The 26,378-nt window shown below is 33.9% G+C and overlaps 1 protein-coding gene across 7 annotated transcripts in view; it reads left to right on the forward strand.

Moving 5' to 3' along the window:
- The first annotated feature begins 694 nt into the window (after window positions 1–694).
- Window positions 695–26,378, forward strand: part of Epha7 (EPH receptor A7) — a 187,669-nt gene continuing 161,985 nt past the window's right edge. For 4 of the 7 annotated variants that reach the window (XM_021240715.2, XM_021240716.2, XM_013077971.3 and 1 more), the window contains exons 1-3: window positions 729–1,056; window positions 5,181–5,245; window positions 8,708–9,377. In XM_021240715.2, coding sequence (XP_021096374.1) covers window positions 960–1,056; window positions 5,181–5,245; window positions 8,708–9,377 — 832 coding nt within the window. In that variant the 5' untranslated portion in view covers window positions 729–959. Of the gene's footprint in view, window positions 1,057–3,333; window positions 3,496–5,180; window positions 5,246–8,707; window positions 9,378–26,378 lie in introns of those variants that run through there. The other 3 variants (XM_021240719.2, XM_021240718.2, XM_087187970.1) reach the window with 3 other exon arrangements.

Consider the following 26,378-nt stretch of genomic DNA (forward strand, 5'->3'; position numbering starts at 1 on the left):
AGACTTCCTTTCTGTCCTGCCTTTTTTTCTGTTTCTTTTGCCAAAGAGTGCTACAAACTCCTGAAAACACTGATGAACTCTTATCCTTCCAGAATTATGTGGAGTGATGTCCAAAAAACCGACTGTCCTTAGAATAAGAACAACAACAAAAAAAGTAGACTTTTTCCAAAAAGGCCAAAACACAAAGTTAAGCGACCCGCGGAGATTGTGGCAACAAAAAAGTAAAACACTTCACTTAAAGGCACAGCTCATTTCACCATCCCGGCTCAGCATTTGGCAGCTGAGGGACGGCTCGCTTCGCCTCGGGGTTCTAAAACACAGCGAGGAGCGCAGCTACGAACGTGAGTGCAACTTGGCAGCGTTAAACTGGGATTTATTCCGCCTCGCAAAAGCTGCTGCCGTTGGAAGCAGAGTGCTCTCGGCCGCTTGGCCCTCGCAGCGCTGCCCGTCCTCCTCTCGGAGAGGCGACGCGAGCCGGGTGCGTGGATCCTGGCAGGAACCCGGGAGCCGCAACCTGATTCCGACCCGCACTCATTGGCTCCAGCTCCGGACCCCGCCCCCGAGGTTGAGGCGGCCGCTTCCCAGGGACCCGCCCCCAAGCCCTGGGAATCGCCGTCTGGCAGGCCAGCGGTGCCTGCCACTCAAGCAGAGTGGCAGAGGCTCTGGGCTCGGAGCCCCGCCCCTCCCCCTAATTGATATTATTGGAGTGTGGAGCTAGCGGCCGGTCTGCAGTCGGAGACTTGCAGGCAGCAAACACCGTGCGAACGAACTGGAGGGGGGAAGAAACAGAAAAAAGCGAAACGTGGAGCAGCCGGCCTGGGACTGAGAAGGGAAATCAGTGCAAGCAGCCCAATAATAATAATAGAAACCCACTTCGGAGCAAATAGCATTGAAAAAGCTGCGACTCAAGATAACTGAAACCTAAAAAAAAAAAAAAAAAAAAAACCTGCTCATGCACCATGGTTTTTCAAACTCGGTACCCTTCATGGATTATTTTATGCTACATCTGGCTGCTCCGCTTTGCACACACGGGGGAGGCGCAGGCTGCAAAGGAAGGTAAGCGATGAGAAGGCAAAGTTTGTTCTGACTTATTTATTTAGCTGTCTACCTGCTCGAGCCGGCTCGTCCGCGGCGCCGCCAGCTTCGCCTCCCAGCAGCCAACCCTCCTCCGCGGCTCCCTGCCCCCGTCCGCGCCGGCCCTGGGCGTCGGGCAGCCCGCTTGGCAACCTGCGCCCGCGGCCGTGCGCCCTACGGAGCGAGCGCCTTCGGAGCGCCGGCTGTCCGGGAGGGCCTGCGCTGCGCCGAGGAGGAGGTGGATGGAGGGGCCTCGGGCGGGTCGCGGCTCTTCTGTTAGCCCTGCCTCTCTTCCTTCTCTCCCTGTTCGCCTCCTTCGGGAGCTGCGGCCAGAGTGGGTCGGAGACTGGGAGTGCAGCCCTCTTCAGTCCACTGGCCTTCCGGGGAGCGGCGGGAGCTCGGAACCTGCCCCGAGGGGCCGGGACTTCTGAGAGCTCCGAGCCTCCGGTTACTAATAAAGTGCTCACTGCGTCGGAAGGGGCGGCGCGGACCTGGCCGGCGCTCAGCCGCCGGCGCGGAACAATACCGCCGCCGAGGTTCAGCTAGCTCTGGGCGCGCGCCCCGCGCTGTCCCCGCTCAGCGCACTGGGCCGGACCCAGCGGTCGTGGGGACAGTAGCCGCCCCGCGGGCTCGGTAGGGCAGAGGGGGCAGAGGAGGCAGAGGGTGGGCTGGGACAGGGCAACGTGTAATGAGATGTCGCCTGGGATGAGAAGTCTCCAATCACTTGGCTCGAAACCGGGAGTTCAGTAGTCGGAGTGGACAAACCTTCCGAAAGACCTGTACTCTGAGGGTTAGTTCTGGTTGGAGAGAGCAGGATTCATTTGGCCAGCTACATTCGTTCGTATATGGTTATTATTATTTTTCCTACGTCTCCTTTGAACCATTGACAAAAGGTAAAATACCTTTCGGTGCCTGTAGTTGGAGCTGGGGAAAAATAAATCCTGTCAATGGAAGTGTCTCGCTTCTGAGCAGTGTCACCCCCCCCCCCATCTTCCAGGCTTTATATCTGCATTGATTTTCCTACATTTTGAAAGCAGAATACAAGTAATCCTGTTTACTGAGATGTACGGGGAGAATCTGTTCAATCTAGGTCACGTTGGTAAAGGAGGGGGGCGGTATGTATCGCTCCTCGCTCCATCTATTCCCGGAAACTTGGTGATTTGGTGCTGCCTTTCCTCATTCTCTTCGTGCACCCCCCCCCCCCGGGGTTCTATATTCTTCCCTTTCGAACAGCCTGACCTCTGACTCGGGTTTGCACATCTGCAATCTGAGTTGCCGCTGAACCCATTCAGAGAAAGAGAGCCGTGCTTCTGAGCTGCCGGCTACGTGTCTGCAGATGGACGAACTTCTGCTAGGAACACATAGCAATACACACCCCAAAACCACGTTTTGAGCCTCCTGACACTAGCGATCAGTAACATTCAGCCCTGCCACCGCGCCCAGCTTCCTCGGGAATACCGGGACCCGAGGAAAAGTTTGCACGGCCGCGGCGAAGCGGGATGCGCGGGCACACGCAGACTCGCGCCGGAGTTTGAGCTATAAATAACTGCACACTAGGGGGAGAGGTTCGCGCAGCCGGCACCCTCGCTCTCTTGCTCGCTCTCCCGAGTGCGAGCTACGTGAGAGGATTGCGATTCTAGGAGCCTTCGTTCTTTAAAGGCAGAAGTGAGATGTTTAAAAGGCTGGTGGAAGGTGTTCGGGAGGGCGGGTGGCGAGCGCGCCTGACCTGTCGCTGGCGAGTTGCCCAGCGCGCAGCGGCCATCGGAGCCGCGTCGCGGCACCCGGGGACCAGCGCTGAGAAGCGCCTCCCGCAGGTGCCCGGCAGCACTGGGGCGGCTGGTTGAACCTAAAGAAGCCCCTCCTCTGCTTTCTCGCGCGCTAGGGGAGGTCGGTTCCCGCTGCTGGTGTGTAGAAGTCAGAGTCTGGCGCTGGCAGGCTAAGTGCAGCAGCTGCTTTTCCTCTGGGTAACCGCAGCCGCTGCCGTGCCCACAGCGGACACGCTTCCCAAAAGCCCCTCTCGTGCCCCGGGCGCGTCCTGCAGCCAGGACTCCACCGGCTCCCCGAAGCGCCTAGGTCCGGCAGAAGAGCATGGATGGTCCGGCAGAAGCGCATGGATACTTCGCAGCCAGCGCTGGTCCACGGGCCTCCGCCGCCGGCGCTGGTCCACGGGCCCCCGCCCCGCCCTTGTCCGGGCCCCGCCCCGCCCCGGGGACGCCCGGCCGCTGACCCTGAGTCCCCGTCCACTGCCCAGCCGCGCCCCCGAGGGTGCGGAGAGTGGGCGGGCGACTCTGCTTGGGGTGGAAAGGGAGAGCGCACACAGCTGGACACCTCCTGAGAGCGGACTTCTGGAGGAGACGCGCTGATCACTTGAGCTGCTTCTGATGAAACGCTCTCCGGCCGCTTGCTGTCTTGTCCTCGTTTGTTAGTTTCTTTCTTCTTTGCCATCACCGCGCTAATTTGGTCCCTGGGTCTTGCTAGCAGGCTCAGCTGAGGGGTGACGGAAGGGCGGTAATTAATAATCGTAAATTTATTGCACTCTCAAATGCTCCCCAAGAAGGTCACCTGAATTTAAAAGCCAGTTGTCTGTTGTCAGTTATGAAAACAAATAAATGAATCAGAAGAAGAGTACTTGGAATCCAGTTTCCTGGTACTTCATCTCTTGTTGCGGGCAGAAATAAACTTAAAAATTACTTCACATTTAAATTAACTGGCCCAAGGGTATTACAGATTAAAATACTAGTTGGTGTGGTATAAGCGGTTTGTTTTTGTTATTGAAAGGAGTCAAATGTTTGTGATTAAGGTTTTTGTGACATAGTCTTCCTGACAATTTAACAATTTAAGTGTAAAATACTAAGACAAACAAAAACTGATGTTTCTATATCCATCTATTTTCACTTACATGAAATAACTTTGACTAGTGTGAAGGAGACCAACACGTAATCATCTGTTCCTTTGTTTTCTTAGCATAATACATTTTCATTACCTCTCAAATAGTGTACATTTTCGACCCAGGGGACTAGGACCGTTGATTATTTAAAAGGTCATATAACCACATATTTTAAATCAAAATTTTAACCCTTGACTGAAGTCGACATTAAGCATATTTACATACATAAAATATATCATAATTATTTCTGTACAAATTGATGCCATAAGAGTCAGATAAATATTGTTAAAGTGCAAAAATTTGCTTAACTCTGAAACCAATTTGATCTAAAGAATAAGGTCTTTAGGAAAGTAATTGTCCAAAAAAGCAATAAAGTACATCAAATTGGAAGTGTGATGTGTATTACTGTGTGACATACTAAAGCATTCTCATAGTAAGAATCATATTTCTAAAACTTTGGGTAAATATTTAAATTTATTGCATTACATTTTTAATGGCTTAAAGTGGAATAAAACTGTTTTTAGAAGTCAATTCAGAGTTTAAAACATACCAAGCTGAGAATTAGCAAATACAATAAAATGTTTAGAAATAAAAAATTGAAAGCTGATGTTTAAGTAACTGAAAAATATATCTTGTAGGTAATAGACAATTTGTTTTACTATTTTAATGTTACTTGATATAGTTTTTAACATTTCTATATTCACTTTGACATAAGAGAAAACAATATATATAGAAAGTTTTTTTAATAACTCCCAGTTCTCAAGTGGCAACAGAAAATAGTGTTGGTAGAATATTACAAATTAGTGACTGACTGAAGAGTAATATGGAAATTATAACTTAGTATGTTCATGGTATTACATTTGACAAAGTTTGGAGAACTCAATAGTTTATAAAAGTATAATATATAATTACTGTACAGTCACCATCACCTATCAATTGTTACTCTCACTTTTATGTTACACTTGCAGGTAAAAATTGATTTTAATATTTTGATTAAAGTACACCAAATATAATATTGACATTCTAACATCTTTTCTCCTTCTGAGATTGGAATATACTTGAATAAGTGGTGATTCATGGAACTATTCATTTATGGACGTTACTATATGTCTTAAGTCATAAAGTGATAATTGTGGATCAATTAGATTCATCATTAAAATATTTACAGATGTGTTTAAATTTTCCATATAACATTTGAAACTAAAACTTTCTTTTGTAGTACTATTGCTGGATTCTAAAGCACAACAGACAGAATTGGAATGGATTTCCTCTCCACCCAATGGGGTATGTATTGCTCCTCATATCTCTCACCATTTATTTTTCAAAGTAAGAACCCCACACACACCCCTCCCAGGGTAATTATTCACATTCTTCCACTTTTAGTTCCAAATGTGTTGTTCTGGATTTTGTTGTGTCACAAGACATTTAGTTCTCTGAGTATAGAAGGAATAGTTAGAATTTGGGGAAATGGAAAAAATATTCCTGTAACTATAGTCTTTTGAGTTCTTATCGTGAGTGGAATAATAAGGGTCCAGGTTATAAATGCTAACTAATTACAGGGAACATTCCTTTCACAAACTCACTTAAAACCTCTTTAGTTGCTTTATTCTTTTGTAGTATAATCACCAGGTAGGTTGTGTGTAATTCTTTAAAGCAGTATGTAATCTATTTTCTTTAAAAAAATGGTTTTACCATCATGTAGAATATATTCTGTAAGTTAACTAAGAATATAATATGTTCAACAGTATGACATAAAGTTTGTCGTAAAATATTATAATCTCTAAAATGATATCATATATTAGCTGCTGTTATTAATCAGAAGTGATGGCAGAATATGTCCACATTAGAGTAAAAACTTGCTATAATAAATATTCATGAAAGTTGTCCAATAAAAATCTAACGAACTATGAGTGAATCCTAAAAACTGTTTTTCAATAATTTTCATATATTCAGAAAGATACATATAAAATATCCCTGTCTTAGGTCTTATTTTTAATTGATAAATAGGAGAGATTTTTTTGTTCCTTATTAATGGAGATTGCTCTGAGAAAGGAGATCATATCCCATTTTTACTTAAGTTTACTTAAGTTTATTTTCACATGAGGAAATCTGGGGTCAAAAGAACATGATATGTAAGTGGGGATATAAAACCTGTAACAGATTTTGCAAACAGAAAAATTGAACTCTGAAAGGCATTTTGGAGTACAAAAAACAACATCATAAAATCAATATATTATGAACTGAAAGTCAGTTTAAGAACGCAAAATGTGAACAATTTGCTTAAGTATTCAGACTTTTCATTAAATTAATTTTTGAGAAATTGCTTCTCACTGAAGTTATCTGTATTGGTCACAATAAATTGTGAAAAAATGACAAATATTTAACAGATTAAATATAAAAATACACTGAGTTTGAGGTATGAATGTAATACTTTTCCTGAAAATGAAATGGTTTCCATGAGTTAAATAATATACATTATAAAAAGACATTCATGATAAAAATGAAACACCTGTCTTGCCAATGACAGATGTAACCCATTTTCCACCATCCATCAATTAAAACAAATAGAGATAGAGCATAGGTTTTTCTTTGAAGAGAAGTAAACTGATATATGATTGTAGTATTTCACCCATGTAATCCACAGAATGATAAATTGCGACTGTCAATGTTATCTTGGACTCAAATAGGCATTTAATCACTCCAGACTATCTTGAACTAACAGTTAACCCAATGTATGTGTAGGAATCAACAGATAATATTAGAAAATGATAAATAACATTTTCCATAAATGACACAGATTTGTTCATATGTGACTAAATAGCTAACAGAAGGAAATTGTTACGAACATGTAAGTTTGGGGAAAATATTTTGATGAGCATGGTATAAAAGTACAGTATCTGAATTAAGATACCTTTCCTACTAGTATCATTTTTGGAAATGATTGCAGTCTTAGAAGGTGAGATAATAAAACAAGAGTAGCATTAAATGTATTGATGTAGTCTCACTATTTATTACCTCTACTTGAGTTTTCTTGAAAATTTCCCCTCAGGAATACAATTTTTAAATAAATATTAAAATTTTTATGCCCATCATAGGTAATAAAATTGATACTTCATAAATTGAAATAATTTTCAAGTTATATAAAGAAACTTTTGAGATATATCTCTTCTTAATAATTAGGGTTTGTTTTTTCAAACTGAGGAATTTTCACAAAGATCAAATTTATCTTTGGGGCTTTTGCTTTCTGGTTGATATCATTATTAATTTTCCTTCTTTTAATAATTTTAATCTAGTTTAAGAGAGCAAATCTACCTGTCCAAACGGATGGATTTGGATATATTTGGCTGAATGCCATTTATAAAGACTATAAGCTGCTAAATAAAAAGGAAAAAAAAGAGAAGTGTGCATACTGTTAACTAGTCAGAAATAAAATCTGTGCTGAGTAAAAGCAGAAAATGAAAATTGGTTCTTTGCTGTATTTGAAGATATTCGATGATTATTAAGCTGGTATAATAAAATTATAACATGTTATATAATCATCATGTAAGAAATTTCTGAACTAATTTATTCTCTTCATTTCTCAGGACCAGTTTTAAATGTAGATATTAATACTGTATCACTCATTTAAATAAATTAATATTTTAATCAAATTTTACAAATAAAACGCATTACCATTATTTTAGTTTACCATCTCTTTTTAAAAAATGACAGTTAAAATACTGCATATTATGTGACTTTGGATTGAATTATTTTTTATATTTGGTATTTCTTGTTGGAGAAATGAATACAAGTAAATGACACCTTCACTATTATGATATCATAAATGTTAAGTGGGACATTTTGTAGGAATAGTAAAAAATAACAAATTACTACTTTTTTAGGCTTTTAAGAATGTTAGGTAAAATAAATTTGTTTACTAACAAGTAGGAAGTAATATTACACATGGTTCAATAATCTTTGAAATTATTTTTAAACTATATTTTTTGAAAATAATATGTATGAGTTTGGTTATACTATGCATTGTATCAAAATATGAATGGACATTTTTAAACAACTGATACTTCCTGTCAGGAAGCTTATTACTAAATATGAACCAACTTGCTGGTGTGGCATGTACATTTGGTTGTCAGTGAAAACAAGTCATTTATAAAGATGAATCCCACTTTTAAATCTACTTATTTATATTTATGTGGCACTATGTACAATATTCAATATAATACTGGAATAAATAATTAGCTCCGAAAAATGTTGCTCCTTTACATTTCATTTTGAAAAGATTGTAAAACATTGCAATACTCTCGATATTTACTTCCACATGTTTTTAGATAATCTCCTAATATTAAGTATATCGGGGACATTTCAAAATGTCAACTGAGGCACCAGAAATTCTGTCATTCATTATGGATTAAGCGGTATTTTAAATAATTGTGAACCTTAGACTTAAAAATTATAATTTCAATAGACGATATGCAAACATGTAAAATGAAATGCTATTACACCGGTAAATAGATATTAAATGAAATGAAATATTCAAACAATGCAAGCGGCATAAGTGATGTTGCACCACCAACATGAAGTTGAACTCGGGTTTTTACCTTTTTCTTATAGCTTATGGTATTTGCCAGAAGGAGAGTTAACATATCTTTCAAACATTAACATTTGTCATATGAAGATTCTTCAGGTACTTTGTAAAGCAAAATGTTATATTTTACTAAATAACTGATTGACTTTTTAAAAATTTTACAGTGGGAAGAAATTAGTGGTTTGGATGAGAATTACACTCCCATACGAACCTACCAGGTATGCCAGGTCATGGAGCCCAACCAAAACAACTGGCTGCGGACTAACTGGATTTCAAAAGGCAATGCACAAAGGATTTTTGTAGAATTGAAATTCACCCTGAGGGATTGTAATAGTCTTCCTGGAGTACTGGGAACTTGCAAGGAAACCTTTAATTTGTACTATTATGAAACAGACTACGACACTGGCAGGAATATAAGAGAAAATCTCTACGTAAAAATAGACACCATTGCTGCAGATGAAAGTTTTACCCAAGGTGACCTTGGTGAAAGAAAGATGAAGCTTAACACTGAGGTGAGAGAGATTGGACCTTTGTCCAAAAAGGGATTCTATCTTGCCTTTCAGGATGTAGGGGCTTGCATTGCTTTGGTTTCTGTCAAGGTATATTACAAGAAGTGCTGGTCCATTATTGAGAACTTAGCTATCTTTCCAGATACAGTGACTGGTTCAGAATTTTCCTCCTTAGTTGAAGTACGAGGGACATGTGTCAGCAGTGCCGAGGAAGAGGCGGAAAACTCCCCCAGGATGCACTGCAGTGCAGAAGGAGAATGGTTAGTGCCCATTGGAAAATGTATCTGCAAAGCGGGCTACCAACAAAAAGGAGATACTTGTGAACGTAAGTAATATGTGCTACTAAAATTCTACTTTGTGATTTTTCTATCTGACTATCAGGCATTTTAAGTGGTAATAATTACTTGAACAGGTTACTCTGCTTTGTACCAGCTGTCAAATTAAGTAGATCTTAAACAGAGTCACACAACGTAATGATTGCTTACAGTGGTATGCAGTAAATGTTGGTGGTAATGATATGTTAATAAAATTCAGTTTGTCTTATTTATCATGTTTGCTTTTATGGAAGGCAATGATGGCATTTGGGGCTTACAGGCTTTAGGAGTGTAGAGCAGACAGATCCATGTGAGACTGACTGAAGTGACTTTAGTGATATCATTCCTCCTGTTCTTAAGCCCATGTTATGTGGTCATTTCAGTAGCAAAAAGTTGAAGGTTAAGGGCATTGTTAACAAGGCAGGATGCAAACAAATACATTTATAAATTTTCATATTATCTTTTATAAAATAATCCAATTAAGATTTAGTAAATCATAAAATTTTACTTAATAAGTTTCCATGTTACTTCTGCCAAAGGTGTAATTGTTCTCTGGATTAAATAAAATTCATTTGTTCTTCTGAAAAGTCATATTATCGGGGACCACATTTTCATGGAAATAGGCTAAAGTAAAGTTGTAACTATTGGCCATACATCAGTCAGTTATTTCCTATTTGTTTTGAAACGGTAATAGAAAATGAATCAGTAAATCTTTTTCTTTATTTTGTAAAACTGGATTTTCTCTGACATAACATTATGTAGTCAAATAATTGGCCAATATTTTCTCTTTAAAACAATGTAGCATGGGTCTTCAAAATGGAGAGATATTTTGTCATTCGTATGTCCTGAAAAATACAATTAAGTTATATTACTTATGTCACATTTAACTTATAAAGCATAATACAGCCCTCCAAATGAATTTATATGTTTGCCATACTGCTAAAACAACTGCAAAATTTCGGTATTTACAGTTCCTAGTTAGGTTAGGTGGGAAAACCTAACAATAGGTATAACTAACAATAGTGGCTATAACTAAATTTTCATGATAACTCACTATGTGTAGACACTTTTCCATGTGCTTTGCATAAATGACCGTATTTTATGAGGTAGGTATCATTATCATGTGTATTAATTGAGTCTTTGAAGGATAGTTTGCTTGCAGTTACTTAGCTAGTATTTGTCTTAGTTTAATTTTAAATTTAAGACATTCTGACATGGGCTTTTAGCAACAATATTGCAGTAATTAATATCATAAAGTATCAAATATTCTTTTTCACTGCCAAACTTAAATGTCTCACACATAGCATATTTACATATAAATCACATTTTTTCCCCATAAAATTCTCATTATGGTAGAATATTTAAAGAAGTACTAACTTTAAAAATATTTAGATCTATGACGTCCTGTGGCTCTTTAGATTTTGAAAAATGGTTACTCCAAATTGAGACGTGCTGTAAGTGTAAATTACATACTGAATTTTGAAGAATAAAAAAGAAAATATAGAAGTATATAAAAGAAACTTAACATATAATTAGCAACTTTTAAACGTTTGCTACAAGCTGAAATCATATTCTAGATAGATTTGTTACATTTATATAGTACTAAAATTAATTTTAAGTGTTTCTTTTTACTCTTACAGTGTAGCTACAAGAAATTTAAAAATTACATTTGTTGACTCACATTATACTTCTATTGTATGCACTTCTTTCAGTAACTGAGCAAATACATTTTCCTGTCCTGTTTGGAGATTTAAATACTTCATGCCATGGTTCCTAAGCATATAAAGTGCTTACAGCCCAGAACTCCATTATCTACACAATAGCTGACATATAAGCAGACTCTAAGCAAAACAAATGCAGATGTGGAAGGTTCTGGTCCCATTGGTGGGTATGGCAACATCCTTTTGTATCTCCTAAAGGAATGAAACCAGTCTCCCATTATCTTCTTTCTCCATTCTTCACTGCTAGTACAGTATTTCTAATCAATTAGAAAAATCTTGCAGGTCCAGATATATGGAAATCAAAAGTTGGTAAGATTTAACACTACTACTAGGCAGATTGCTATTCCATTGGATTAATATAGAAATATTCCTAGGGAACTAATCAGTTGAATAAAAGGTATTCTTACTGACTAAACGTTATCAACAGTTACCTGAAAGGAGGTGATGGATTCAACAATATCTGTTATTTAACAATTTTAAACACAATCTTATACTTCAGCTGTAAAAGCAGCTCTTTCAGAGATACAGATCTCATTTGATGTGAAAGTGGAATTTAAAAGGATTACACAAAAAATGGAAAGTAAGACACAAAAAGAAATTCATATAGAATTGTACAATTAAATTTATCTGAGGAAAGGCTACGAAATAATGTTAAAGATTGTACTCTTTTAAGCTTTCATGATTTTAATGAAAATTATAATACTTTTGTTTCATTTTGTGTAATTTAAATCAAATTATTTCTACATTTATTTGTTAAGCAAAAGCAAACAGAAAATGTCTGAGTTTTATGTATTAAAATAGAAAATAAAGTAGAAAAACCGATTTTTAACCACAGCAAACAGATATAGTTGCCATAAAGAAACATCTCCAGTGTCTTCCAAACGAGCAAAATAATCTTGTTGAATGTGATACTTTAAAATTCTTTTGGTTTTCAGAACTAAAAGTCACACTGAAGTACCAAAATTATTGTCACTTGAAAACTATACTAACGTATCTAAAAATAAAGTAAAACAATAACTATCATCTGTATTAATTCGGCCTTGGAGTAGGATTAGGTATTAATAGTAAGAGTTCATTTAAAACTATGATTAAAGGAGGCAACAAGTCTCTTTATGGTTCCTTATATGTGCATTGTTATAAGAAAATTCTTGAAGATATAACTTTAACTTTTAGCCTTGTGATGTTGACAGAAGAATTAAATACATTATAGTGAACCTTGGAATTATATTCATTTGCAAAAACACTTCTCTCTCTGGCATTACTCCAATGCATTGCTGTAACAGTGCTTGCCTCTGGATTCAATCCAGGTCTCCCTTTATAATACTCCTCCTGTTTCCTTTCAATGATTCTGTTAAAAGAGTTTGAAAACAAATCCAGTCCCATATTGAGGAAAACTAATGTTTTGAGAAAGGGTGCTGATGAGTTCCTAGCAAGTTTATCTGGGCAGTTTCAACAGTGGCAGCCCTTTGTGGCGTTTGTTAGAGAATAATTGGAAATATGAGTAATTATGGAAACTGATCACAGTTTTGATTCACTAATGAAAGAGCTTTTTCTCCATAAACCTCAAAAAATTAATTCAATTTGGAATCTAAAATGTTTCTCAAGTCTGTTAATATTTGGAGAGCTTCTCTCTTAATTCTTAAATATAGTACTTTTATGAAAAGTGCTTTGTACAGTAATTTTAAAATATATAATTGCCATTATTAGACTTTTATTATACAAATTACTTTAAAAAATTTTTTCTTCTAGTTGTAACTTTAGGCAAATTAGCTATATTTTCTTAAGTAAAGAAGTGAGTTATTATGCAAATATATAACATGTAATTATATTTTATATATACAACAAATATTTTGAGGGAGCTAATAAAATTATATACAGAAATGCATTTTGATATTTTGTAACTTTTGTATAATTTTATTTCATGTAGAAATTAGAATAAGTTTGTCCCATGTGTGGATCTGGGTATGATTTGTATAAGGACTTTGCAGTATACACTGAACAGTTATGTTCATTTTCTCATTTATTCCTTATCATCTCACTAAGAGACCAAAACGATTCCTTTTGTCTCTTTCTTTCTCTTTCAATGTATGAAGAAACCAAAGTTCAGAAACACAAGGAATAAAATTAGATGACAATCCAGTCTTAATTATCAATTTTTCTTTTGTGCCTAAGATTCCACATTCCTTCCTTAAAATTCATTCTGGAGTTCCCCCAGTAGATATTAGTTAGTGAAGAAATAATGGAACTATCATTTCGGTAAAATAACCATATGCTCAGTTTGGCTGGGATAATTTTTTACTTATTACCATTACCTCATTTTGCTCTCAAAAGTGTTCTTTCTGTTCTAATTTATAAAATTTCTGATCATACTAATTGTAAAATGTTAAGGATATAATGCATTTTACATGCACTTCTGTTAGAATATAGAAACATGAGTTGCATGCTTTATTTATAATGCTTTATTTAAAGTTTCTAAAAACAAAGATTTAGAAATTTCTCTTAATGATTATATATAAACAAGAATTCTAATAATAATTATAAGGCATATCTTTATTAGTTGCTTCTTATTTTCTATTTGTAAATTAACAGATGTCATTTTAATAATTATAATTTATGCACATATACACTATTCAATTAAACACTCATTCAACTTACATAGCATTAGCCATGATTAACATGTTTATTGCTTAAGTTTTTTGAAAATTATTTCCAGACAAATAAATTATACCATCAATTATAATATCTAAAACAATAATATAAAATCTAAATATATTATATTTGTAAAACTATGTATATATTTGTAACTGTAGGATATACATGAAAGTAAATAGCTTAAATACTGGAGTCACAGAATTTTGAAGCTTTGCCTGTATTCCTTAAGAGCTCCATAATGTAGGACAATCTCTCTAAGCTTTAATTTCCTAAAGTATAAAATGGGGCTAATAAAAATAGTACCTCCCTCATAAGGTTCTTGTCAGAATTGAATGAAATAATGCATGGAAAAACCCTAAGAATAGTATCTGGGACAGAGCAAATAATCAATAAGTGCATGTTGTTATCTTATTAATAATATAACAAGCAGTATGTTATTTCATAATAATTTATAAATGAATATATATCTTATAGACCAATAGTTAAATATTGTTTAAACCAGTTTTCCTCCTGAGGTAATTTACCTCAGTAAGCATTTAAATAAAATAACTTGTCACAACCTCTTTTGTTCTTTACAGCAATGTACATATCTCGAAATATTTGAAATAACCAAAATGTCCAAAATTAAGGTGCATCAACGTGGTTGAACTTAGGTTTTTTTTTTTAAATTTTAGTATGGATCTTCTCACTGAGCTATATCTGTAACCTTTTCATATGTTTTTATTTTGAGGCATGGTTTTACTAAGTTCCTAAATTACCTAGGCTGCCTGGAAAATTCAATCCTCGTACCTCAGCCTCCCAGAGGGCTGGGATTACAAGTGTGCACCACCATGCACAGCTTGAAAATATTTCTTAAAATATAAATCATACTATATAGACATTTTGAATTATTTTAATAATAATGTGAATGACAAAAGAAAATTCTACAAATGTTGATATTTAGAATTAAGGAAAATAAACACAGGAAAAAATAAATGGGATCATAAATACGACAACGAATGTGTTGGAGAGGTAGAGTTGTGCATGATCTTTTGTTGTGCATTTTTAAAATATCTAGGAAATTAAAATTTATCGTTCATAATAAAATTATTATTTACAAGTATCCTGATAGTTCATACAAAGAAAATGTGAGTTAGGTCATCAAATTATAGGTTTTTATATTAATTTCTATATAAATCTTGGCTCAGGTAATAGAGCAGTAGTAAATGGCAAGGATAGTTTATGGTAAGTATCGTTTAAATGATATAAAAGGGGAGAGATTCAAGGCATTCTATAGAAACACCTTATGGGGCCAGGGATTTAGCTCAGTGGTTCCGGCGCCTGCCTTGCAAGTGCAAGGTCCTGAGTTCGATCCCTGGTACAAAAAAAATAAAGAAAAACCTCATAGATTTGCATTTGTCTTTTTTAGCTGTTAATAGACAGCAGGTGCTGATTTGAGTACTCCACATGTATTCATTAATTTAATCTTTTAGGGAGGTAACACTAATTCATTTAGTCTAATCTAAGTCATTATCATTACCCAGCTTTAAAGGGGGACAGTTCTTTACATATGAAAGCCAAACGAAGCACAGTGAAGATGGATTGAGAACCCACTATCACAGAGAATGCTGGACTGTTCTTTCATCAAAATGTTCCTGCTTCAGAATCCCTAACCTGTACCCCAGATCTTCATAGCTCCCTATATCTGTAGCTCCCTATTTATTGCAAAGTCTTATGAAAATAAACTTTCAGAATATCTTAAAGGTGATGCAAACCTGAACATTATGTTTTATTTATAATTATTGCAACACATTTGTCTTTATCTTTCGTCACATTGTAAATGTTTCATAAGCTTTGCTCTTCTCTTTCCTATTCCACTTCTCCAAACGGTAATCAGAATGAGCTTTGTCAAGCACAATATATGATTGATTGATAGATAGATAGATAGATAGATAGATAGATAGATAGATAAAGTATCCCTTCATTATTCAGATAGCTTCAGATACTAATTACCCACAAAATCTCCCCATTTTTAGGCTTCCTTTCAAGTTGTTTCATCTTAATTCTGATCATCTTTTCTAGTTTGCAGTCACATCTATTGTTGTCCTTACCCTCCTTGTTTGGTACTGTCTCACTCTATCTTAAGCATGCCCATAGATATTATTATGATGACCCATTTTTTTCACATTTGACCTTAAAAAAACCCAGAAGCAAATTAAACATTGCTATCTTTCACAATTACATATTTTACTATAATCCTACAAAAAATTTAAAATTTAAAAATTTAAAAATTTCCCTACCCTTTTCAGTGACTTTTCTTTTCCAAATATTGAAGGTGCTTACAGACAGTAACTGGTGGTTCTTCATGTGCCTTACTTTCTTTTTACCACTGTACCTTTTCTTGTGGTCTCCCTGCAATGTCAGCCAGCTTACCTGAGGCTAAGAAATTCTGCCTTTCCTCACAATTTCATATTAAATGACATTTATACTTTGTCGCATAATCTCTTCTTTTAGATACCAATACTTTGCCCCTTCCCTGTGTGAATCATTGCATGCTATCTGGTTATGTTCATTTTTAATTTCCTTTCAGAATGTTTAAGCTTCTTCACAACCAAACCTATTAGTTTTCTATGTCCTTGCTGTATAAACAAGTAGTTCCTCGTAACACTTTTGTCTTCTAACACATTTTTGTCAAATTTCTTTTTCTTTTTTTTTTTTTTGGTACCGGGGATGGAAATCAGGTCCTTGTGCTTGCACAGAAGGCAGTGAAACCACTGAGCTAAATCCCCAACCTTTATCAGATTTCTTAAATAATTAATCACAGAGTACCCATTACCAAAATAAGTATTTTTTTCATTCATATTGCTATGTAATTTCCTACTGCATGCAGCTAGTCTCTTTGAGTAGTCTTAACCTTTGTGAACATGAGAACACCACTGCATTTAACCTTCCTTAGAGCATACAGCAAGATGATATGCTGACAATTAGCAAATATGCACAGGACTCTATTTCAGTTCTGAGGGATTTATTTCTACGAAAATAATACGTGTTTATATGTATTCATTGTCAAATTTGCATCATGTCAGTGTCTTTTTGTGACTTTTCGATGTCACCAGCAGCATTTTGTCCTCTTCACCATTATGAATGTCTTGAGAAAAAAACAAGAGCCTTATAATATTTTCCAAATTAAGGAAGACTTAAAGACTATTTCTGTTTATCTTATAGAGAAAAGTGGCTTTTGTTATAAAATTATGATAGTTTGTTTCCAAATTAAATATTTTGTTAGTTTCAATTGCAAAGCAATCAATTAAAAAATAGAAACAAAATCTGAAAGACGTTCACTTAGCTAATGTCTCTCTATACTATAAATGGAAAATTATATATATATATATATTTTCCATATTATGCCAAAATGAACTTCTGTCATTTGAACTATATTTGTATTACCTCTGCAATGTTTTACATGCCTATTTAAATTGTTTATGTTTATTTATTTATTTTATTTAGTTTTAGGTTTTTTTTTTTTTTTTTTTTTTTTGCTATATAGTTCAGTCTGGCCTTGAACTTGCTATGCAGCCCAGGCTGGCCTCAAACTCATGGCAGTCCTCCTGCCTCAGCCTCCAGAGTGCTGGGATTAGAGGTGTGCACCACCACTCCTGACATAAATATTCATGTTTAGAAGCTCTTAGTACTTGTTTGAAGACATTTTTGAGTAGGTAATATGCATAGTTCTAGAAGAAAGGTCATTCCTGTGACCTAAGCCTATAGTCACTTTTCCCAGAAGCAGACACCATTATTAGTTTGTGTATTTTCCAGAGATATTTTCTCATAACTTAAAAAATATGTAGCAATATATTATGATATTTAGAATCATGTCACTATTTCTTATTAAGCATTGTAGGCGTCATTTAAAATTACAGTGCTTTTTACTTATCTTCAGTCATCTTTTTACCCGCAGTGCATTGAACTTAGTAATTATTCAATAAGGAATAGAAAGAACTGATAAAAGTAAGGAAAAAATAAAGAAGGAATTATGGAATTAATGTATCTGACTTAGTTTTCTATGATTAGTAGGTTTAGCATATGACTTCAGAATATTTCTAATTAACATTCACATGTATTAGGCCACTCTTTTTTATATCTAGTGGAAATTTAAAGTGGCATTAATTTCTGGCAGGCAGTGTCATAAAATAAATCAGTGACTTTGCTTTTAATGTTATTTTTCTATACAACTTCTATCATTCCTGTAAGATAATTATCACCAACCTATAAAATTTTTATTTATGATGATTCAGTGCACGATGTAGCTCTTTTGTACAAATAATTTTATTTTCATGAGAGAAATTTGAAACATTTTAAATTTTTTATTGTGTGCATAAAATATATATAAGACAGACAGGAAAACTTCAGAAAATAATTTTATTTCAATTTTCCTCACATTTAAATAACTTTAAATTATCCCATCACATGTAAAACACTTCACACATTTATTTTTAAGGGCTGGATACATGTCTTTTAGGATATTCATGTAAAGTTAATGTGTGAAATGTAGAAGGTCACATGCAGGTAAAATTTAAGCTTTTATATTTTATTCTGGTAGCAAAAACAATTTATCTTTGAGTTTAGGTCAAATTAATCATAGGCTTATTTTGTCTTCAATCTTTGGTATAAAATGTGTTAAAAGTTATCAAATTCACATATTTACATATTAGAGTGTTAATCTCAAATGACAGAATTTCCTAGCAACAAAATATGATTAGTTCACTTAATTATTTACTATTGAATATAATACTATTGCCTCCAGTATATTAGAAAATTAGGCACCTTTGAAAGGACATGTACTGTGCTTTATGTTTTGCTATATGTTTCACCCAATTAACATCTATTAATTTTGTATTGAAGCTATCAACGCTGAATTAAAATCCTTTACAGTACACCTAAAGAACTCAGTTCTAAGGAAGGCTACAGTTTTCAACTACGTATCTTACATTTATCATTATTAAAGATGATTAATCAAAATAATCTATTTTATTGATATAAAATGCTCTATTTTTTAACTTAAAATTTTTTTCTTCTCAATATATTTAATTTTTAAAATTTCTATTTTTACTAGTATATGTTGGCAGTGCATAAAGATTACATTGATTGTGAGGGGTTGGTTTAATTACATAACACATTGTAATTCTTTTATTACTGACAAGGTAGAGAAATTACAGTGGGAGTCGGTAAGTGTGGAAGACAAAATATATCTAAAGATTATATTAGGATATAAGAAGTTTATTCTGAGAAAAATCAATAAAAGATTATATTCACTGTAAGCCTCTATTTTCCAGTTATGTTCTACGTTTATTCTGATATTTAATAATTATCTAAACTACTTCCTATGTAGACAACTGTACATAATGATATCAATTAATTACTCAAATTTAATAATGTTAAACAAATGAACCTGGTGAATATTTTTAAATGTTTCTTTATACCTCATGTTCTATATTTAACAAAGTGAAATAACTCATGCTATAGTATTGATAATTTAATTGACATTTTCCTATAAGGTATTTTTTATCATTGAAGAGTGAGAAGGCAGAATATACCCTTTACCTACTCACATGTAGTATGTTCTTTACTATGTAACTGGCTTATGTACATTCTTGTGCTTTTCAATCCATAATATATTATGAAGCAGTTATAGTAAAAATTTTTCGGAGTTTGAGTATACCTTGAAGATTATCAGGGATCAATTAGATGGATGTTTTTCATCTTTTGTTTCAGTAAATGGGTCAACTAAAGTGCTCATATAGGTCTAATAGTTAATGATTGTTTCAAAGGTAAAAATCCTACCTTTTTCTAGTTTCTTTTTCCTTTAACATCTCTTGCACACAGTATTTTAAAACACATATATATACATAAGTACACATATATAAATATATGCATAGATACATACATATTATATATACATATATCTGTGTGTATATATATATATATATATATATATATATATATACAGTCCACATGTACCACACTAAAGAGAAAAAACCAAAAAACTTTGGAAATGAAACAAGAAAACAACATCTAGTTTTTTCCTTGACCCATTTTTACCTTTCTAAATTGCTATGCACTAATCCCTTAATTTATAAATACTGAATACTTTAAGGTTTTCTTCTCTGTGGAAATCACAATTAACAATTCCAGAGAAGGTAAAAGAAAACCTACTATAGGCTATTCTTGAAATATTACATATTTAAAAACAAAATAAAATACCTCAGTGTTGCCTTTAAATTTTGCTTCACAAAGCAGAAAATTTATAAATGAATCTAAAAAAATTTCAAGTAGATGTTTAGAGTCTCCCCTATTGTATTTTGTACCTCAAGGTTATTTGTGTTTTGAAAGACAAAAGAAAGTAAATTTTACTTTTTTATGTACTCAAAATATCTAATATTTTAAACCCTAAGAAGGTTAATTTTACCAATAAATACATTTTGAATATTTTGACAACTGTATGAAAATAGCTTTTTAAAATGAGAACATCAGACACCTCTTAACATTTTCAGAAACCTAGGAATTGGATAGAGCCAAACTTCTGCCATTTAGTCATGATGTTTCTGAATAGATTTCTTCTGCAAAACCTTCAGACTTCATCCCCTCTGGCCTTGCAAGGGCAGAAGGATAATCCAGCTTCTACAAATCTATTCTACAAAACTGACCCTTAAAATTACCACGTGTGAAGCCTCTAAATTCAGGCTGAGGTGGAGACCGGAAAACGTGTACCTCTAGGTTAATGTTATTATTCTAGTTTGCAAAAGAAGAAAACCTGATAGGAACTTTTTAACTTTGTTGTAGACCATGCTTCTTACTGTATTTAATATTTATTTTAAACTATGTGTACAAGAGGACTGTTTTTCAGTAATGAGCTTAGTTGTTTTATCACTTCCTTCTTTTCAAGTTTTTCCAATAAGACAGCATTGCCACTTCAAATTCAAATAGCTTTCTCATTGACTTTCAAGATTACTTCCAGATCATCACAGTGTATGTATCCATCCATCTCCTTCATACAATATGCTTTATCCTTCATTAATTTAAAGTGGATTTTTTTCATCCCTCTCCTTCTGATTTTTTCTTCATTTTTCCCCCTAATGTTTCCACATAGGGTTTTGACTTTGACAATAGCTTTTAATTTGCCTACACTGTTTCTTTGATTCTCATATTTTAAGTGGGTTGAAAGTACACCTTCCTTTTTGATTGGGTGTATTATGATCAAAATATATGTTTATAGCTGGTAATATTTTATGCCTTTGCTTTCCTTATATGATAGATTTTACACATTATGATACATTGTTACACATATTAATAGTCACATTATTGAACTTTATTAATAACTGTTTCTTATTATCATTACAAAGTTTTGATCTAATTATAGCATCTCTCTTTTGAACTGCAGCCCTTTGTGTTTCCAATAGGATTCTTAATTGAGTATAATAAGAAATGAAATTTTTAGCTGTAAATCAATGACAGTATCTATTTTTTACAAAAATTTACAAAGTTAATTTTTAAAGGGTTTAATAATAGGAAGGTAAAGTGGTAAATTTCAAAATGAAAACCACAAATAATACTGCATGGAAAAGTTTTATCATTTAAATTCTGACCTATTTTATAGAGCTAAGAAACTGAGCCACACTTTGATCAGTGCTGGGAGTTTATAGTCCCTTTTGAAACATTAGTGAACTGTGGCTGTGTAATATTAAAACTGCAATTCTTAGTATCCTAAAGTAATTTAGTCAATATGTGTATTAAGTGCCTAATCAGTTAAAGTTCTTAATTCTTACTTTCATAAAAAGCTGCAACTGCTATATTCTTGTATTTTTTCACATGTGTGTGTGCATGCCTCTGTGTGTGTGTGTGTGTTATGCAGGAGATTGAACGCAGGCCCTCACAAGTGCTAGGTAACTGCTTTACGCTGAGCTGCATCCTTCGCCCCTTTTGAAATACTTAAATTGGAGAAAAAAAAATAGAGATTAAAAACAAATGACAATGTACTAATAATTTAAATAGCACTTTTTTTGCTGTCAGGAAGGCGAATTGAGGGCAAATATGTATGAAGGACAAGGTACAATACTGACACAACTTTTTCTGATCTTTAGTTTTTAAAGATTTTCTGTCATTGTATGCTCTGCTTCAGAGACAGCAAACTACATGTTATGTCTGTAATAGAGCATAAATATTCAAGAGGCTATAAATACACCTCGTTTAGGCTTATATGATACAAGCTTAGACTCAGTTGACTTGTTAAAAAACAAAACACTGATGTATACCGAATTCACATTAAGCAAAAATCTTTTATTGCAGCCATTTTATTTTTCTTCTCTTCATCCTCTTTTTTCTCTTTTGCCCCCTCTTTTTAACATTTCTTAATATATAAGGTGAAAGAAATAAACAACATAAGATTTTGCACATGGGTAATCTTCTTTGAACATAATGTACATTTTATTCATATAAACCTAAAGGCCATAGCTATTTATTATTCATTAATATCAATACAAAACTGTCACTTGCCAGGCTGAGTAGAATCAGGTAGAATGTTGACACTGATTGATGGACATATCCGTGAGAATGTTCCTTGGCTGACTGACTGCTTGGGTTATTTGAATACATACACTCCTGGACCCAAATTTGGAGGTGAAAAATCTTGATATTTTTCTTTATTTAAAAAAATTTGCATATTATCAGTAACTTTTGATTCTTAAGATTATTTTAGTTTTTAGCACTGTAGTTATCAAATAAGAGAAGATTGTGTGTGTGTGTGTGTGTGTGTGTGTGTGTGTGTGTGTGTGGTGCTATGGATCCAGCTTGGCCTCGTGCATGCTAAAAAGCCACTATCAGTGAGCTCCGCTCCTAGTACTGATTTGACGTTTTTCTTTTTTAAATGCAGTTTCCTGGTGCCTGAGGCTCATATCCTAAAGAAAGAATTTTGATTTTGCTCCCTCTGTTTTATAGAAATAGATTGTTAAATAAAAATTTATAGTTTCTTTGTAGATGTATACTTGAAATTGTTGGAAATTTTCTTGAGGAAATATTGTTTATTTGAATAAAAATTAAGTCATTGATGTATAGTCTATATAAATATTAAAAATAAGGAAAATATGCTTTTGCATTTCTCCTTGAATAACTATCATTACAGAATTTTTTTAAAAATGGCTTCTTTATCTCAGTAATAATTATTTTAGTTATAATTATTAATTATAATTGATAAATCTAGATCAAAGTGTTTGGCTGCAGAAATTTTAGTTTATAGCTGTTATTAAGCACAATTTGTTATTTTTCTCCACCCAAATGAAACATGCAGATTTACAGAATCTTTTAATGAATACTTAGTAGTTTTTATTTCAGAGTAAAAGAAAATGATATTGTATTTTGTCCATATTCTATTTTTAAATTTTTTTCTACTGAAGATTGATATATGTATATATGCTTATATTTATAGACTAACTGCAAATGTATTAGGTTATATTTTGCATGGAATAGGTAATATTGACAATTTTACTGTAGAATAATTTGGAACTTCTGATTTACAAATTCATGTATAATTTAAAATAGTCATTTTTCAGAAATGTGTTCCATGTAACTCTATTTTATGAACTCTTCATCATTTTACCATATGTATTTTAATAATGGAATTTGCGGTTGTATAATTTCTTTAAAATTATTCAATAACAATATCTCTATCAATAACAAATCTCTAACATATTCATACAGCAAATGTCCAGGTAGCATGTAATTTAGTACAATGTTATACCATCTTTGCTAGGTATTAAATATTTTTATGTGTTTAATCAGCAAGGGCTATATATCCCAGGATCTGTAACTAGGAGAAAGAAAAATAGAGTTCTGAAAATTATGTAAAATATTTTCATGTACATCTGTTTTAAATAGGGTTGTCAGTAACTGTCCATATAAAAATACTGAGGAAATACTTTTTCCTACCTACTGAAAAGTTATGTGTAATAGTTGTTTACATATTATTCATCAAAAGGGCATGAAATTTTTATTTTCCATTTAGGATTATACTATGAGACTGTCTAAGGGATAATTTCTAAAGTAAATGACATATCACTTTCATTAAAATGACACTGAGAAACTGAGATAAATAGTTCAGCATTTTCTGGGTTGACATGATGTTTGCCTGTCTGGCTGCATTCTTTTCAATAGACAGCAGAGACACAGTTATAAAAAAAGATATCTGTGCCAAGGTTTAGCTGTCCAAAAAGGGCAAGATCTTGTGTTTAAAAGGTAGAGAATCCAATCGATGAAAATGTCTGGCTCTGTTAGCACCAATAAAGCTGAAGGCCACTGGGAAGCTCAAAGAGGGTCTTTTGTTGTAGAGATAGAAAGAGACCCAAACTATGACACTTTGAGGGGAGCAGGGTCAGCCAGGAAGATCATCCATCTTCTTCGGTGGCAGCTTTCTGTCAGATTCTAACTGTTCAGTGGTAAAACTAAGCTTCTGCTGTTGACACCAACCGAATCTCAGCCAAGTGTAAATGAAGCTAATATTCACTGACCTTATGCATAGCAAATGAAACCCTGTGTGTCATTGGAGAAATAATGTTATCTGACACTTTCAAAAAGTGAGAGATGGACAGAAATGGGGGGGGTATGAATTGTGTTAGGCAAATAAATGAAAATACATCTTTTAGCCTCCTTATATTTTATTTGATTTTCGCTTTGGACACATATCATTTTGACAAAAATTATATAATATATTTGATAAGTTTTGTCAAAATGTCACTATATGTATATATATGTATACACACACACATATATATATGCAGGACTTGATTATACTACATAATAAGCTTTCATTTGTCCTCCTTCACTTTCTAAATGCTGTGCCTAATCATAGATTTCATATCTGCTAAAAAAAGGTATAAATTTCAAAGACAATTCTGTTACTAGTTTACACTCAAAACATAATGAATCAAAGTATATTCTTTTATCATTATTAAAAATGGATTAATCTCATTAGAGAGAAAGACAGGGGCTGTATTTTGTTTATCATGTTTAAAAGCATGGTCTAAAATCTTTTTAGTTAGTGTCTACTATAATCTAATAGTTTTTCTTAGTCTCTAAATCATGATTTTCACATTTTTTCTTACTGATTATATTTTAATTGTTTGTTGTGCCTTTTTTATTTTGAAGGAATTTTCATTAGTACTTTAAAACAAAATTCTTACAAAAATGAAAATTAAAATCTTAAAATTCTCACAAACAATGAAGATTAAATGTTAAAATGTGTCCATAAATATCTATTACATAAGCAATATAAAGTACCTGCCATATTCTTTAGACAAAACATCATCACTGGCAAAAATGGAAAAATAATTGGGTTAAATATAAAACAATGACTTCAAAGAATGTATAGAATTTAAAAATTAGAGGAAAAGAAATCAAAGCATAGCATTAAATGTTCAAAGAGTTTCATGGAACGTGATTATCTGCCATGGTGGATTTCATGAGAATCACCAGGACAGATCTGCATCTAATTGACATCAGTCACATTTGAACTGATAGTAAACAGTTGTAAAGTTTTTGGAATCTGTGTATTGATTTGTGTTCACCTCATCAGTCTTGTTTATTTGTACTTATTAAAGGAGTGAACATGTTTTTTGTTCTACTGAACTTGAAAAGACAACATCTGATTGGTAAGATATTTTCTTCTTAGTTCTCCTTGACAAGTAACTGAAATCAGACGAGATCGTGCACAAAGTTTTCTGCTGGCAATATTCATGAACCTAATCATACAAAGACTCTAAACATATGTTTAGTCAGTTCTTTTTTTCTCCACATTTGTTTGAATATCAGCACCCTTCTCAGTAAAACGATGCTTAATAAAGACCAAAGAGAAATTATCTTTGTTCATAGTAACTTCTCTGAGCTTTGACATATGTTTCATCAGCTGCTTTTCCTTTACAAGAAAAAAAAATATGAAAATAATTATATATATATATGGCAAGTATTATAGTTGTAGATTTGTTTATGAATTACCTGCACTATCTGCATATACAGATAATAAGTTTAGTCAATGAAACAATTATCTTTGAAGCAGTAGCCTGACAGTGAATAACTTAATAAGTACCATTGTTAGTGATAGTGATGTTAATGGGTTAAATTGAGATGATTTTCAAATCTTTGAATTACAATAGTCTATACAAAGTGTACTATAAATAAATCCTAAGGACACAAATACATATAAACATATCTATTTGAAAATGATAGGAGCCTCCTATTCACAACATAAGTTTGAATAAATGATCTACACAGTCTAGTCTTAACTCTTGTCATAAAGTTTTGTGAAAAAGCCACCTAAAATACAAATTTTTATTGTGTGTGTGAATTTTTACATAATTTTGTCATAAATTTTCTGGATTTCTTAAGAAATCTCCCTGAAAGAATTTTCATAATAGACTGAAAAAAGGAAGAATTGGTTAAAAAGCTGTGAATTTTGCTTCATGGAATACTGGTTAATGGATTTAGCAAGGTGTTTGACTCTAGATTGAAAAACCAATTGTACTTTATGATCTGCATAAGTCATATTTGATTAGTAACACTGAGGTTTAAAAACTGAAATGTATTTCATGCTGCTGTGAAGTTTCAACCCCTTTGCCC

This window comes from Heterocephalus glaber, unplaced genomic scaffold (assembly GCF_053883595.1).
Source record: "Heterocephalus glaber isolate CG9 unplaced genomic scaffold, H.glaber_assembly_v1.0 deba00001523, whole genome shotgun sequence".
NCBI classification, from domain to species: Eukaryota; Metazoa; Chordata; class Mammalia; order Rodentia; family Bathyergidae; genus Heterocephalus; species Heterocephalus glaber.